The sequence below is a fragment of the Chenopodium album genome, chromosome 11, assembly GCF_948465745.1.
Source record: "Chenopodium album chromosome 11, dcCheAlbu1.1, whole genome shotgun sequence".
NCBI lineage: Eukaryota > Viridiplantae > Streptophyta > Magnoliopsida > Caryophyllales > Amaranthaceae > Chenopodium > Chenopodium album.
In genome coordinates, this window is record NC_137844.1 from 23,044 (window position 1) to 35,436 (window position 12,393).

Consider the following 12,393-nt stretch of genomic DNA (forward strand, 5'->3'; position numbering starts at 1 on the left):
CGGAGCGAGCGTTCACTAAGCTGAAGGAGGCGATGACGACGGCGCCAGTCTTGGTGCCCGATTTCACGAAAACCTTTGTGGTGGAATCGGACGCATCCGGGTTCGGCCTCGGCGCGGTGTTAATGCAGGAGAGGAGGCCGGTGGCCTTTTTCAGCAAGATGTTGGGTCCGAACGGGAAGGGAAGGTCGGTCTACGAGAAAGAACTAATGGCGGTTTGTTTGGCCGTCCAAAAGTGGAAGCATTACCTTCTAGGACGGCGATTCCTCATTAGAAGCGACCAACAGAGCCTCAAGTTTATCACTCAGTAGCGAGAAGTGGTGTCGGAATATCAGAAATGGGCTCGGAAATTAATTGGGTTCGACTTTGATATACAGTATAAGCCAGGAGTAGCCAACCGCGTGGCGGATGCGTTGTCTAGGCGCGGCGAGGCTACCGGGGAAGCTGAATTGGGGGCATTAATTGCGGTTCAGGGGGTTAATTGGAGTCAATTGGAGAAAGAAATTCAGAGCAACGAATGGATACAGGGGTTGAGAAGAGACATGGAGAAGGGAGAAGGTGCGAATGGGTTCACTTTGGAAGGCGAACACGTATTTTACAAAGGTCGCCTAGTGATTCCGACCAACTCAGAGACAAAGGGGCTGCTGTTACAGTTGTACCACGATTCACCGGAAGGCGGCCATGAAGGGGAGGCTAAAACTTATTTGAGAATCGCGGGAGAATGGTTTTGGGTGGGTATGCGACGAGATGTAGCTTCGTATGTCAAGGAGTGCTTGATTTGTCAACGTAACAAACACTCACAACAATCTCCGGCGGGTCTTTTGCAACCACTACCAATTCCGGAGCGGGTTTGGGAGGACATCACCATGGATTTTGTCGAAGGTTTGCCGAAATCAAGAGGGGTTGATACAATTCTAGTTGTGGTAGACCGGCTCTCCAAGTATGCTCACTTCGTGGGCCTCAAACACCCCTTTACGGCGGTGAGTGTAGCTGAGGTATTTGTGCGAGAGATAGTCAGATTGCACGGGGTTCCTAGTAGTATGGTGACTGATAGAGACCGAGTGTTTGCCAGCACGTTTTGGAAGGAATTATTTCGCTTACAGGGAACGGCTCTAAAGCGTAGCACCTCCTATCACCCTCAAACGGACGGCCAATCGGAGGTGGTCAACAAGAGATTGGAGGTGTACTTGCGGTGTTTTGCGGGGGATCAGCCGAGAACATGGGCTAAGTGGCTTCATTGGGCCGAATATTCTTATAACACTTCCACCCACTCATCCACGCAAATGGCTCCTTTTAAGGTTTTGTACGGTCGCGACCCACCACGCCTTATGAGAATGGGGCTAGGACAGACCGCTGTGGGTACGGTGGAAGAAATGCTACAAGAGCGCGATGTGATGCTAGACGAGTTGAGAGTGAATTTGATGAGAGCTCAACAAGTGATGAAGTTGAATGCGGATATGAAGAGACGAGAAGTGGAGTTTCAAGTTGGGGATCGGGTATTTCTTAAGCTTCAACCTTATCGGCAACGCTCGTTAGCCAAGAGGCCGTTTGAGAAGTTAGCGGCGCGATTTTACGGGCCCTTTGAGATTCTACAACGAATTGGGAAAGTAGCTTATAAGCTGCTACTGCCGGAGGAATGTAGGATACATCCCGTGTTTCATGTCTCACAATTGAAGCAAGCCTTGGGCAACGCACCTAGTTCTCCTACTATCCCGACTCAAATCACACCTGAAATGGAGTTAGTAGTGGAGCCCGAAAAGGTGTTGGATAGCAGGCCAAAGTTAGGCAAGGGGGAAGGGATTGACGTGCTGATTCAGTGGTGTGGATTACCAGAATTCGAGGCGACTTGGGAGGATGCACAGACCATCAAGGATCAATTCCCGCACTTCCACCTTGCGGACAAGGTGGCTCTTTTGGGGGGGAGTATTGCAATACCCTCTCCACCACCACCCATCACCCTCACTTACCAGAGAAGACAGAAGCAGCGACAGGCTCAGAACAGCAACAACAACATACCGTGGCCAAGAGAAACACAAGCAGAGAACCGTTGAAACAAGACAGACAGGGCAGCTTTGGGAGTTTGTTTGCACTATGCTAAAAAAGGGAAGAAGACACTAGGCATTGTTTGCCAAGTTATTGCATTGTAGTAGTAGTATATATAGCAGTAGTAAAATAGTGGAAAGGCATCCAGAAATTATTTGTAATAGACCCTTGGAGAGTCATGGCCTAAAGCCATGTTTATCGTTTGCAAGCTTTCAAGCTAATCAAATCACAATCCGTCCTTCTAAACTATTGTTGAGTACACGTATTCCGTTGCATTAACCCCAAAGTATATATCTTCAAAATATAAACTTTTTATAAATTAATACATGATCAAAGAAATTAATGGACAAAGTAGTGCATTGATGATAAGTCTAATTTATATATATTTTTATTCCCCGTCCCACGGTCATATTTGTGCTTATTTGAGCTCTACGGAGCTATTTTTATTACTAATGTACGTTTTCTAGTGTTTTTGTAGAGTTGGTATTATTTTATAGGAATTTGCAGATTTATGACAATTTTCGAGCATATTGAGCCACTACAAAGATATTGGAGTTTGATCGTATTTTATGACCGTATATTCAGCTCAAGGCCGAGCTAGATAAATTTAGTTCGGTGAATAGGTGCTCGATTCAGTTGGAGTACTAATTTTGTTCCAAGTCCAAGGAGGAGTAAAGCCTAAGACGCAAACCCATGAAACATAGCAGCCGAGCTCTCTGTACTTTTGAGCAGGCCCAATCGGAAAGATTTGAAGTTTCGTATGCTGTGAACTTGGGTCCGTGAAGTTGGGCCTACTGTTGTTGGGTTTATATGCTCCTACAGTTCTACAGTCCAACATTGTCGGTTGGGTGGATTGTTCCCAATTCACTGAGATATAATTTAGTAGTCCTAGTTTTAGTGGGATTTGTTAGACTTCTTCTACGATTTATTTTTGCTTAGTTATCTTTTTATAGGATTTTATTTTCATAATTGTATCTTAGTTTATAGTAGTTCAAGTCTTAGTGGGAAAGTCTTCCTAAATTATAAAAGGGAGGTAGTAGTAACACGTAGGGAGTTTTTTTGGTTAGTATTAGTTTTCTTTAGTTTTAGTTTTGGTTTTGGTTTTATTAGTGTTAGTTTAGTTTTCTTTTCTCTCTCTAACTTTTCCCTCTCTCTCCCTTAATTAAACTCTTAGTATTATTTTCTCTCTTGTTTCTCTTTCTACAACTCTTGGTTTAATCTCAATTATTTATTTTATTTTCTTCTATCATGTCTTGTTTAATTGCTTTGTTTAGTTTATATTTAATTATGCACGAGTAGTTTATTTCTAGGGTTCTTGGGGATCCATAAATAATATGAAGGGATGATTTATTATTATTGATTGTTAATGTTGTTAATTAATTTCCTATTGATTGATTTAATGCTCTGCAACTAGATTAGCGCTGGTTTAATTGTATGAGTTTAGCAATATTGATTCGAGATTCGAGAGATGAGAATTAATATTTAGGCTTAGTTTCAATAGGCGGACTAATTTATAAATGGTTAGGTCGAGATTCGAGAGATGAGATTTAATACCGGTAAATTAACTCTGTGATTGTAATACGTAGCGAAAGCCCTTTATGATCTGATTAATTGATACATTGATGATTGATTATTATGTTTTACCCTGAAGTATTATTTATTGGTGAACCTATGCCCTAGGTCTTTTATTCATTGTTTTCCTCCTACTTTTATTTCTCCCTACTTTTATTCTTCGTAGTATAATTCCTTTAAATAACAACAATTTGGTTACTTAATAATTTAGATTATAATTAATTAATTAGGAATAAAAAGACTTGTTTCCCTGTGGTTCGACCCTACTTCCCTATCTATTTTAGTTAGTGGTTTTAGGAATTACTTTTGATTAGGTGATACGACTTTAGCCTGTCAATTGACAAAATAAGAAAGTCAAAACGTTGCAAATAAAAGAAACGGAGAAATTATCGAGTTGGGTCTGATAGGATCAAATCCAATATGGTACTAGGGACCTGAAGAATCCGGGTGGGTGTATGTGTGATGGGTCATAAGCCACTGGAGTATGCACATGATATGGCAATGTTGCTGCTGGAGTAAATGCAATAAAATCTTGGGGAATTTAAGGAGTGACGAGAATTATGAAAGGTATAAGAAAGTAAGAAGGGAAGCAAAGAAGGTTCTACTAGATGCAAAAGCGAAGGAAATCGAGACCGTTAAGCAAGTTAGGATACGAAAGAAAGGGAAAAAGGCATTTATAGACATGCTCATATGAGAGATATGAAGACGCATGAAATTGAAAAGTTCAAGGATGTCGACCTAAAATTTTTTGTTAGAGACTAGGAGATACAGGACAGAAGGAGGTCTTACCGTAGTACTTTGATGATTATCCAAGATGTTAGGGGATATAAATATCCGTTACAATATGTTTAACTAGCAGTTTATGTGAAGAATTCAAAACTGCATTGAAAAAGATTGGATCAATAAAAAAAGGTTGAGCCTTTTCTATTTAGGTTTGGAGATGTTTAAAACAAAAACAAGAATTGAATAGTTAACAGCATTCTTCAAACAAGACTGGGTCAAGGAATCAAACAAAATACTATGAAACTATGAGAGCGAGTGATCAAACAAAGAGATGAAGAAAGATTTACATATGGTGGTACTGATTTGAAAAAGGTATATTATACAGAAAGGCATTGAAAACATTAAGGACACGTATGATAGAGTTAGCATGAGCGTGCAACCAGAAGAGTCCTCATTGCTTAGGTGCGAGTGTGGGATTTGGGAATGGGACTAAGTGTCAGACTCGAGAAATTGATTAGAACTTGAATTTGATGTCAAGAGGATTGAAATATGTCAAAACATGGTAAAGCAAACATGATGAGTCAAAGGAAGCATCAATTACCGGAGGCTCCGATTCGGTTAAAGTAAATTAAGGTAGCAATCACCATCCCTGTTGTAGTTCGCCCACGTCCCATTTGACAATTAAAAATTACCTCAGTACTAAGGTCAACTCGAGATATTTTATTAACCTGAAAGCCAATTTCAAATTAATGACTACACACAAGTAAATTATATGAAACAGAAACAATAAAAATTTCAGCATGAAATTTATTCAGATTAACAAGTTTACAAAAAGAAAGTATAACACCAAGTTTACCAACTAACTCAGCCCAACCCAGCAAAAAGGCAGATTTCATTAAATATCCTGTATAGACATCTCCTTACTCTTCTCAATTCATTAGTTTCATGCCATTGTACAATCTGAAATATAACAGCTTCACATTTAAACCCATGCTTTTATGTTTCACTAATTTTCCTATTCTATCCAAGTTATTCTTCATTACATCATCTATGATTCCATGTCCAAGCATATTATTATCAAGTTATCATCCTTATATACATAGCTCCTACATTGTAAATTTCGTAAACATGTTGATGCTTTAGTTGAATATGTCATGATATCAAATTATCAAAAGAAATATGGCCGCAAGATGAGAAGATGGAAATTACTAACCCATTACATTGCTTTCTTTTATACTAACTTTGATTTGTTCTCGACACTTTAACTTTTTGCACTATTCACATACTTACATTTGCACGTTATTAATTCATACATAAGGAAAAAGATTCTTTTGAACTCTTGTTAGATTTTCGCAATATGAAATTTTGAATTATCAACTTTTTTTATTTTAACATATAAATAATTAGAGTATCAATGGTTACATTGGCAAGCGTTAAGAACTTACAAAAAAGTAGTAATTGTAGTAGTAGTAATTTATATCAACTTATTAGACCATGACAAAACTTAATAAAACTTACTTCCTCCGTTCTTTTTTAATTACATAGTTGAAATTTCACACATGTCAATGCACATTTTATACCATTAATATTTGTAAAATGGGCCTTGGGTGCACCAAAGATGTCAATGGGGCGGGGCAAGCTGGAGACCCGCCCCATCCCTCTCAGTGAGGCGAGGATGGGTCCCGTTTTGGCGGGTGGTAAGGCAGGGATGGGGATAAAAACCATACCCGCCATGGGTGATGGGGCGGGGGTGGATTTTAGGTTGTACCCGACCCATCCCCACTTCATACCCACCCCGCCCCACTTCGTACCAGCCCCATACCCATATCCATATATATTATTACATATAAATATATACTTTTTTTACCATTTTAAATATAAATTAAGTAAAATAATATAATAAAAGTATAATACATTGTAATAGACTTAAATTATAAACAAAAAAAAAAATGTGTAACTTAACAATGATTTTTTTTTAATCATTATGATGTAATATAGTTGTGTTAGGAAGGTGGGGATTAGGCGGGTCGTAAATGAGGAGTAGGAGGAGGTGGATATCCAAGTGGAGGGTGGGGCGGAGATGGTTTTGGGATTGTACCTACCGGGGTAGGGATAGGGATGAATTTTGGACCCGTCGCGGGGATGGGGCCCCACCCCGCCCCATTGACATCCCTACCAAGCACTCCAAACTTTGACTAGCACACCACTAACTATTGATTGGGGTGCAACGCGCACCATTAAGGGGTATTTTTTGCCACTCAAAATGAGACATTTTTTGGTAATTAAAGGGTAATTAATGGTACACGTTGCTCCCCAATCCATTGTTGGTAGTGCGTTAGCTACTAGTCAAAGTTTGGGGTGTTGGTCACCTAAGCTATCCATCGAGAGATGTTGAGGCCAATTTTGCCTTATTATCTTAATACTTGATTAAATTTATAAAAGGTTGATATTTTGCGTGTGAGTGTGTGTGTGTGAACTAACAGCCCACAAGACAGTGTTTTCATACGAATAAATCATAAAAGACAGTTAAAGGAGTTTGTGTGAATAAAGTAAATTTTCCATCCCTAATAGTTCACATGGCATTAAGCCAAATTTAGAATCTTAATTGACTATGTAATGATCCCTCCATATTCTTTTGTTCTTCCTATTAAGAACTAAGGGAAGGAACAAATGAAACAACAACATAACAACAACAAATTCTTAGTCCCAAAAATAATTTGGGGTCGATTAACATGAATTGTCACAAGGAATCGTACAATATAAATAAACGGACATAACAAAACCGTCATTTAAAATAGTTTTAAAAAAGGCGATTAAAGTGAGTAACCGAAAAGGCATTTAAGAAAAATCAAGGGAGTTCAAAGGAGAATCAAGAATAAAATTCAAAAAGTTTTAACAAAAGGGTGGTTAAAACGTTAAAAACATAAATGAAAGCATTTTAAAAAATTAAAAAAAAGGGCAAGAATCCCCATTACATAGTCATAAAGATTTTTTTTTCCTTATATAAAAGAGATTTCATTTAAGATATAGAAAGACTTTAGTAGTTAGAAAGTAATTTCTTGCTCTTGTATCATGTGTTTTTCAAGTTTTTACATAAAAAAATAAAAATATAAAAAAAAATTATGACTAATAGTGAGCAAAGGGAAGGAGAGAATATGATGAACTGGTTTAATAGAATAATTACACCAAGATTAAAGAGAATTGACTCTGATAATAAATAAAAAGATAGGTTTATCAAGCATTTGAGTGGACTAATTCATTTCAAGAGCAAATGAAACTACAACAATTCAACACTCTAGATGCCCACATGAATTTTTTAAAAAATTATTTTTGATTAACTTGTCCGAAAAAGATTATGGATGATAACCAACATAGAACTTTAGTTGCTACACAATCCATTGCTAGTTGATTCTGAAATAGAATCATTATGCCCCAAAAATAGTAACATTGCTTTCTTACATAGACTAGTGGCTAAGCCCACTTAGATAGTAGCACTCCTACATAGAAACTCTTTTACTTTCAACCCCCATTTTATAAAAATAAATACTCCTTCTAATTACTTTTATGTGAAACTTTGGGAGGTTGCACGGTTTCCAAGTCAAAATTTGTGCTATTTAAGAAAGTGAAGAGTATGTCATTAATAAATAATCACATCCAAATCCTCATATTAAAAAAAATTAATTAATTAAAATTAAAATTGTAACCTGCCTTCACCAACCAACCATCCACAGTACCACCGTCTTCATCACCTACCCAGCTTTCCTACCCACCACCCCCACAAACACCACCACCGTAAACCCACAAAACCAAAACCCAGAAACCCACCAACCCCCCCCCCCCACACCACCACCGCTAAGGTTGAGCAAAGATCCAAAAATCCGATCCGCAACTTATCCGAAAATTATGGATATTCGATCCGAAAAAATCAGATACCGGATATCAAAATATCGGATTTCGGATATCTGATTGATATCCTGAAGGAAATTACAGGACTCACGATGACATTATCCCTCATTTAGAACCCCATAAAACCCAAAGGCTCACCAAACCCAAAGACCCACCAAACCAAACCCAAAGAAATTATTCATTCCCCTACTTCCACGGTTAACCACTGACCAAAGTATCAAACCCTAAATTATTATCCCCCCACCCGCCTCTTTTTCTCTTCTCTATGAACATTTGCTTTCTCTCTCCTCTCATCTCAAATTTCAATCTCTATTTTCAACATTTACTTTCTCAAATCTACTCTATTAGCAAGCTTCTCACTCAACCTCTACTGTTTCGTCCACTTAATCGGCACCTCACCACCGTTCTCACTCAACCGGCACTAACTAATCATTTACAACCTTCGCGAGTTCGCAGCTTTGCCTTCCTGGGATTTGATTAGATTGAAATTAAAGTGGACTAATTCAATTAGGTATATATTGCTGTGAAAATTGCCATGAGTTTTTACAAGTATGTCGAATTGCATGTTTTGGGTTTTAATTTTCTAGAATAAAAAAGGTTTTTTTTTTCTCCTAAACAGTTATTATATTCTTCAAATTAGCTTGTAAAAGTTGTAATAATTTATTAAGTCTAACAACTTTCTTTCTTCCAATAAGTAATTTAATTTCATATATGATGATGTAACAACGTATACAAGTATCAATTTGCCTTGGAAAAAAAATCAATTTTGCCATTAACTCGGTATTTTACAAATTTATTAGTATAAGGGTCGGATATTGGATATCCGAACTATCCGATCCGAAAATTTTCATCCAATATATCTGATATCCAAAAATTTCAGTCCAGATTCGGATATCCGATCCATGCTTATCCCTAACCACCGCAAACCCATAAACCCACAAATCAAAAACCCTAGAAATTGTTTATGAAACCCACGAACACCACCTCGCAACCCCTAACCAACGAACACCACCTCGCAACCCTATACCCACGAATTGAGAAAAAGAAGATATGAAAGAGGAGAGAGATTATGGGATTGAAAGTTCAAGAGAGAGAAAGAACTACTGGGTTCAATTACATGAAAGTTAAAGAGGGAAAAAGATCTGAAAAAGGAGAGAGAATTATATGGGGAAGATGAAGATGAATTTAGAGAATGAAGAAAGATAAAATCAAATTGGCTTAGCTGGGGGAAGTAAATTGGATGAGAATTATTAATTGATTAAGTTAGGTTATTTACTTAATTTTAGTTTTCCAATTGTATTTGAAAATGTTAAATAAGGGTATGTATGTAATTTTGATTAAAAAAATTTGCAAAAAAAAAAAGTTTTTAGAAAGTTGCACATAATTGTAATCGTCTATTTATTTTATCACGGAGGGAGTATTTTACATAAGCTACCTCAAAGTAAAGGTTTTGCCTTTGCTCTTAAGAAAAAAAAAAGAACAAACCATATCCAATCCTACGTGGGCTATACTTCGGTCATTAAGTTTCATTCCGTTACAATAGTGGGAATATGTTTTAAAATAACCCTAGGCGCTAAGGCGCAAGGCGATAGAGGTTAAGCGCTTCGGCCAAATTTTTTTAACTGTTCATATAGTGCACCTCACTTCAAAGAGGCGCGCACTGATGTACGCCTTAGGCGCAGCAGAACCCCTCTCGCTTCTGCATGCCTTACCTAACGCTTAAATTTGCGCTCAACAACACATCCATAGAAGATGATGTCGAAATAGAAGGAAAAGAAAAATATTCCCCATATCACCATATGTTCTCACAACTAGGCTTCAAATAAGCATTTCAGAAAACGTTAACAATTCAAGCTTAAAATATGTGTATAAAATTTTCTACATTATAATTCATGCAGAAGTTTTCTATATACAAGAATACATTTAATTAATGTCATGCCCCACACCTGTGTCCAATTTCTAATCAACCTGAACCTAGTACTCGTGCTCGTGCTAGCAAAGGGTGGATATGCCTAAGAAAATTGATATGAATCAAGTAAAAATAAATGAACATGGATAAAACTCCACACATTCCATATTTAAGCCTTTGACATTCTTAAATTCATAAGATGATAGAAATGTGGTAATTACTTCTTTTTTTTTTTTTTCCTGCTAAGGTATAGGAAAACTAGACTACTTAGAAAGTTAGAAGTCATTATGAGATTTATATTTTCTTATAAAGAAAGCACTCAAGCCACAAAAGAAGACGGACATACATGGATATTAGTGTATAGATATTAAATAATATGCTCTGAGCTTCAACCAATAAGAGAGATAGTTTCATGTTGGAGAATTCAACTTGTTATAATCTTAGTGTGGTCTCCATGAAGATAACCTCAAGGTTTGTTGCATCTTATGTCTATTTATCAATTTCCATCCCAAACCACTCACACACAATGAGTCACCCAGATCCTTATTCACAAGGAGGGCAAAGAAATTGTAGATGGAAGCAATATAGCATTATAAACTGAATAAAGGCATCACCCATATTGAAGTCGTTTGAATACAAACAAAATGTACTTCTTTGCCAGCGGTTGAAACTATGCATACAAGCCTACAAGGTGAATTGGTGAAATATATATTGATGTACTAAACAAATAAAATCAATAATGAAGGATTATATGGAAAACAAAAATACATTGGTGTGGTTTAAGATTATCAAAAAATTTTAGCATTTTTTATTATATATTCAACCCTATCAATATAATATTGATTTTGAAAGCATGAGAACATAAACATATGCATCACTTTAACTCACCTATTCACCAATCACATGAAAAATTAAGAATAAAATTTTGATTTTGAAAGCAAGAGAGCATATACATCAATGTTGTAAATTATTACCCTAATGCCCCGGGGTTCATGCCTAAGGCAAGGTAAGTGTAGCCAAGTGAACAATCTTACAAGTGAAACCTAGATAGCAAATCTGTAAACATTCATAAAGAAGATCATGGAGTGAGTAAACATCAAACATACCAGAACATCAAAATCTGATTCTTTAGGCGACTTCTCGTCAGTAACAGGAACTCGCTCATAGTTAACAAGATAACCTTCAATTTTCAGCTCCTCATATACCTAGACCAAGGAAATTATTCAGATATATGGCACAAGAGTATCAGTGCAGGGACCCAACTTTCTACAAACATACCTCAAGTGGAGTCTTCACAAAATCACAAGTCACTGGCTCCCACTGGTCCACCATTTGTCCATCGGGCAGTTCATCAGTAACAAGGATCTTGTTTCCGTACCTACAACCAAAAAGCCATAAGTTGACTCAAGCAGACAAATGAGATCACTAATATTCAGCGACTACATTTAAAAGCCAATGAATTGAGATTGAGAAAATTTTGACACCTTGCAGCTTCCAGCAAGATGTCTTCCTTCAATCGAGATTCCATATCTTCCACCCTATCCCTGTTAATTCCCTAATTAATTTAGGAATGTCATATCCAAACTGAAACAAATCAATCAACAAAACCTTTACCAAGAAGTTAAAAAAATAAAAATAAAAATGCAAGAGATATAGCCCACACAAATATATTTCAACTATACCAGAGTGCTTCTTTTTCCATAAAGTTAGAAGGTTGGCAATAGTTGCACAACATCTTACCTGGACTGGGTAGGAGTATCAGACTCAGGTAAGGATTTGAGTGTCCAATACGGAAATTTCTAAAAAGTTGGGACACATGGATTTGGTCCAGGGCACAAGAATGAAGAGATGGATATTTTTATTTAGCAACATACTAATTTTTTTAAAAACCTATAATAAATATTGCAAAAAACATGAAGATTACTAATTTAAATTTATTTTCATAAAATTGATATTTAAATGGGAAATTTGTACGGAGTAATGGAACATGCTTGGAACAGCATTAAAAAAAATGAAAGCACCTGGAGTATTCAATGAAAACAAGGCAAATTGACGTAGGTATATCCTCTGTTTATCAAAATAAATAATAACCTACTTAACTGTCTATTGTTCTCCTTTTTCATTCTATTCCCATCATTTTATAATAATATACTTCTCCCTTCCCCTATTTTCTTATTAATAAAATAAATTAAAAGCAGTCTGGATTCTGGTAGCATAACCACAATCCCTACTATGTACAGAAG

At 36.8% G+C, this 12,393-nt stretch overlaps 1 protein-coding gene across 2 annotated transcripts in view; it reads right to left on the reverse strand.

Annotated features, from left to right (window-relative positions):
• The window catches only part of LOC145567039 (uncharacterized), a 36,635-nt gene that overhangs the window by 15,499 nt on the left and 8,743 nt on the right, over window positions 1-12,393 (reverse strand). For both annotated transcript variants that reach the window (XM_081626264.1, XM_081626263.1), the window contains exons 4-7: window positions 11,635-11,705; window positions 11,429-11,528; window positions 11,257-11,355; window positions 4,937-5,063 (exon numbers count right to left, since the gene is read on the reverse strand). In XM_081626264.1, the coding sequence (XP_081482390.1) occupies window positions 4,937-5,063; window positions 11,257-11,355; window positions 11,429-11,528; window positions 11,635-11,705 (397 nt within the window). The remainder of the gene's footprint in view (window positions 1-4,936; window positions 5,064-11,256; window positions 11,356-11,428; window positions 11,529-11,634; window positions 11,706-12,393) is intronic.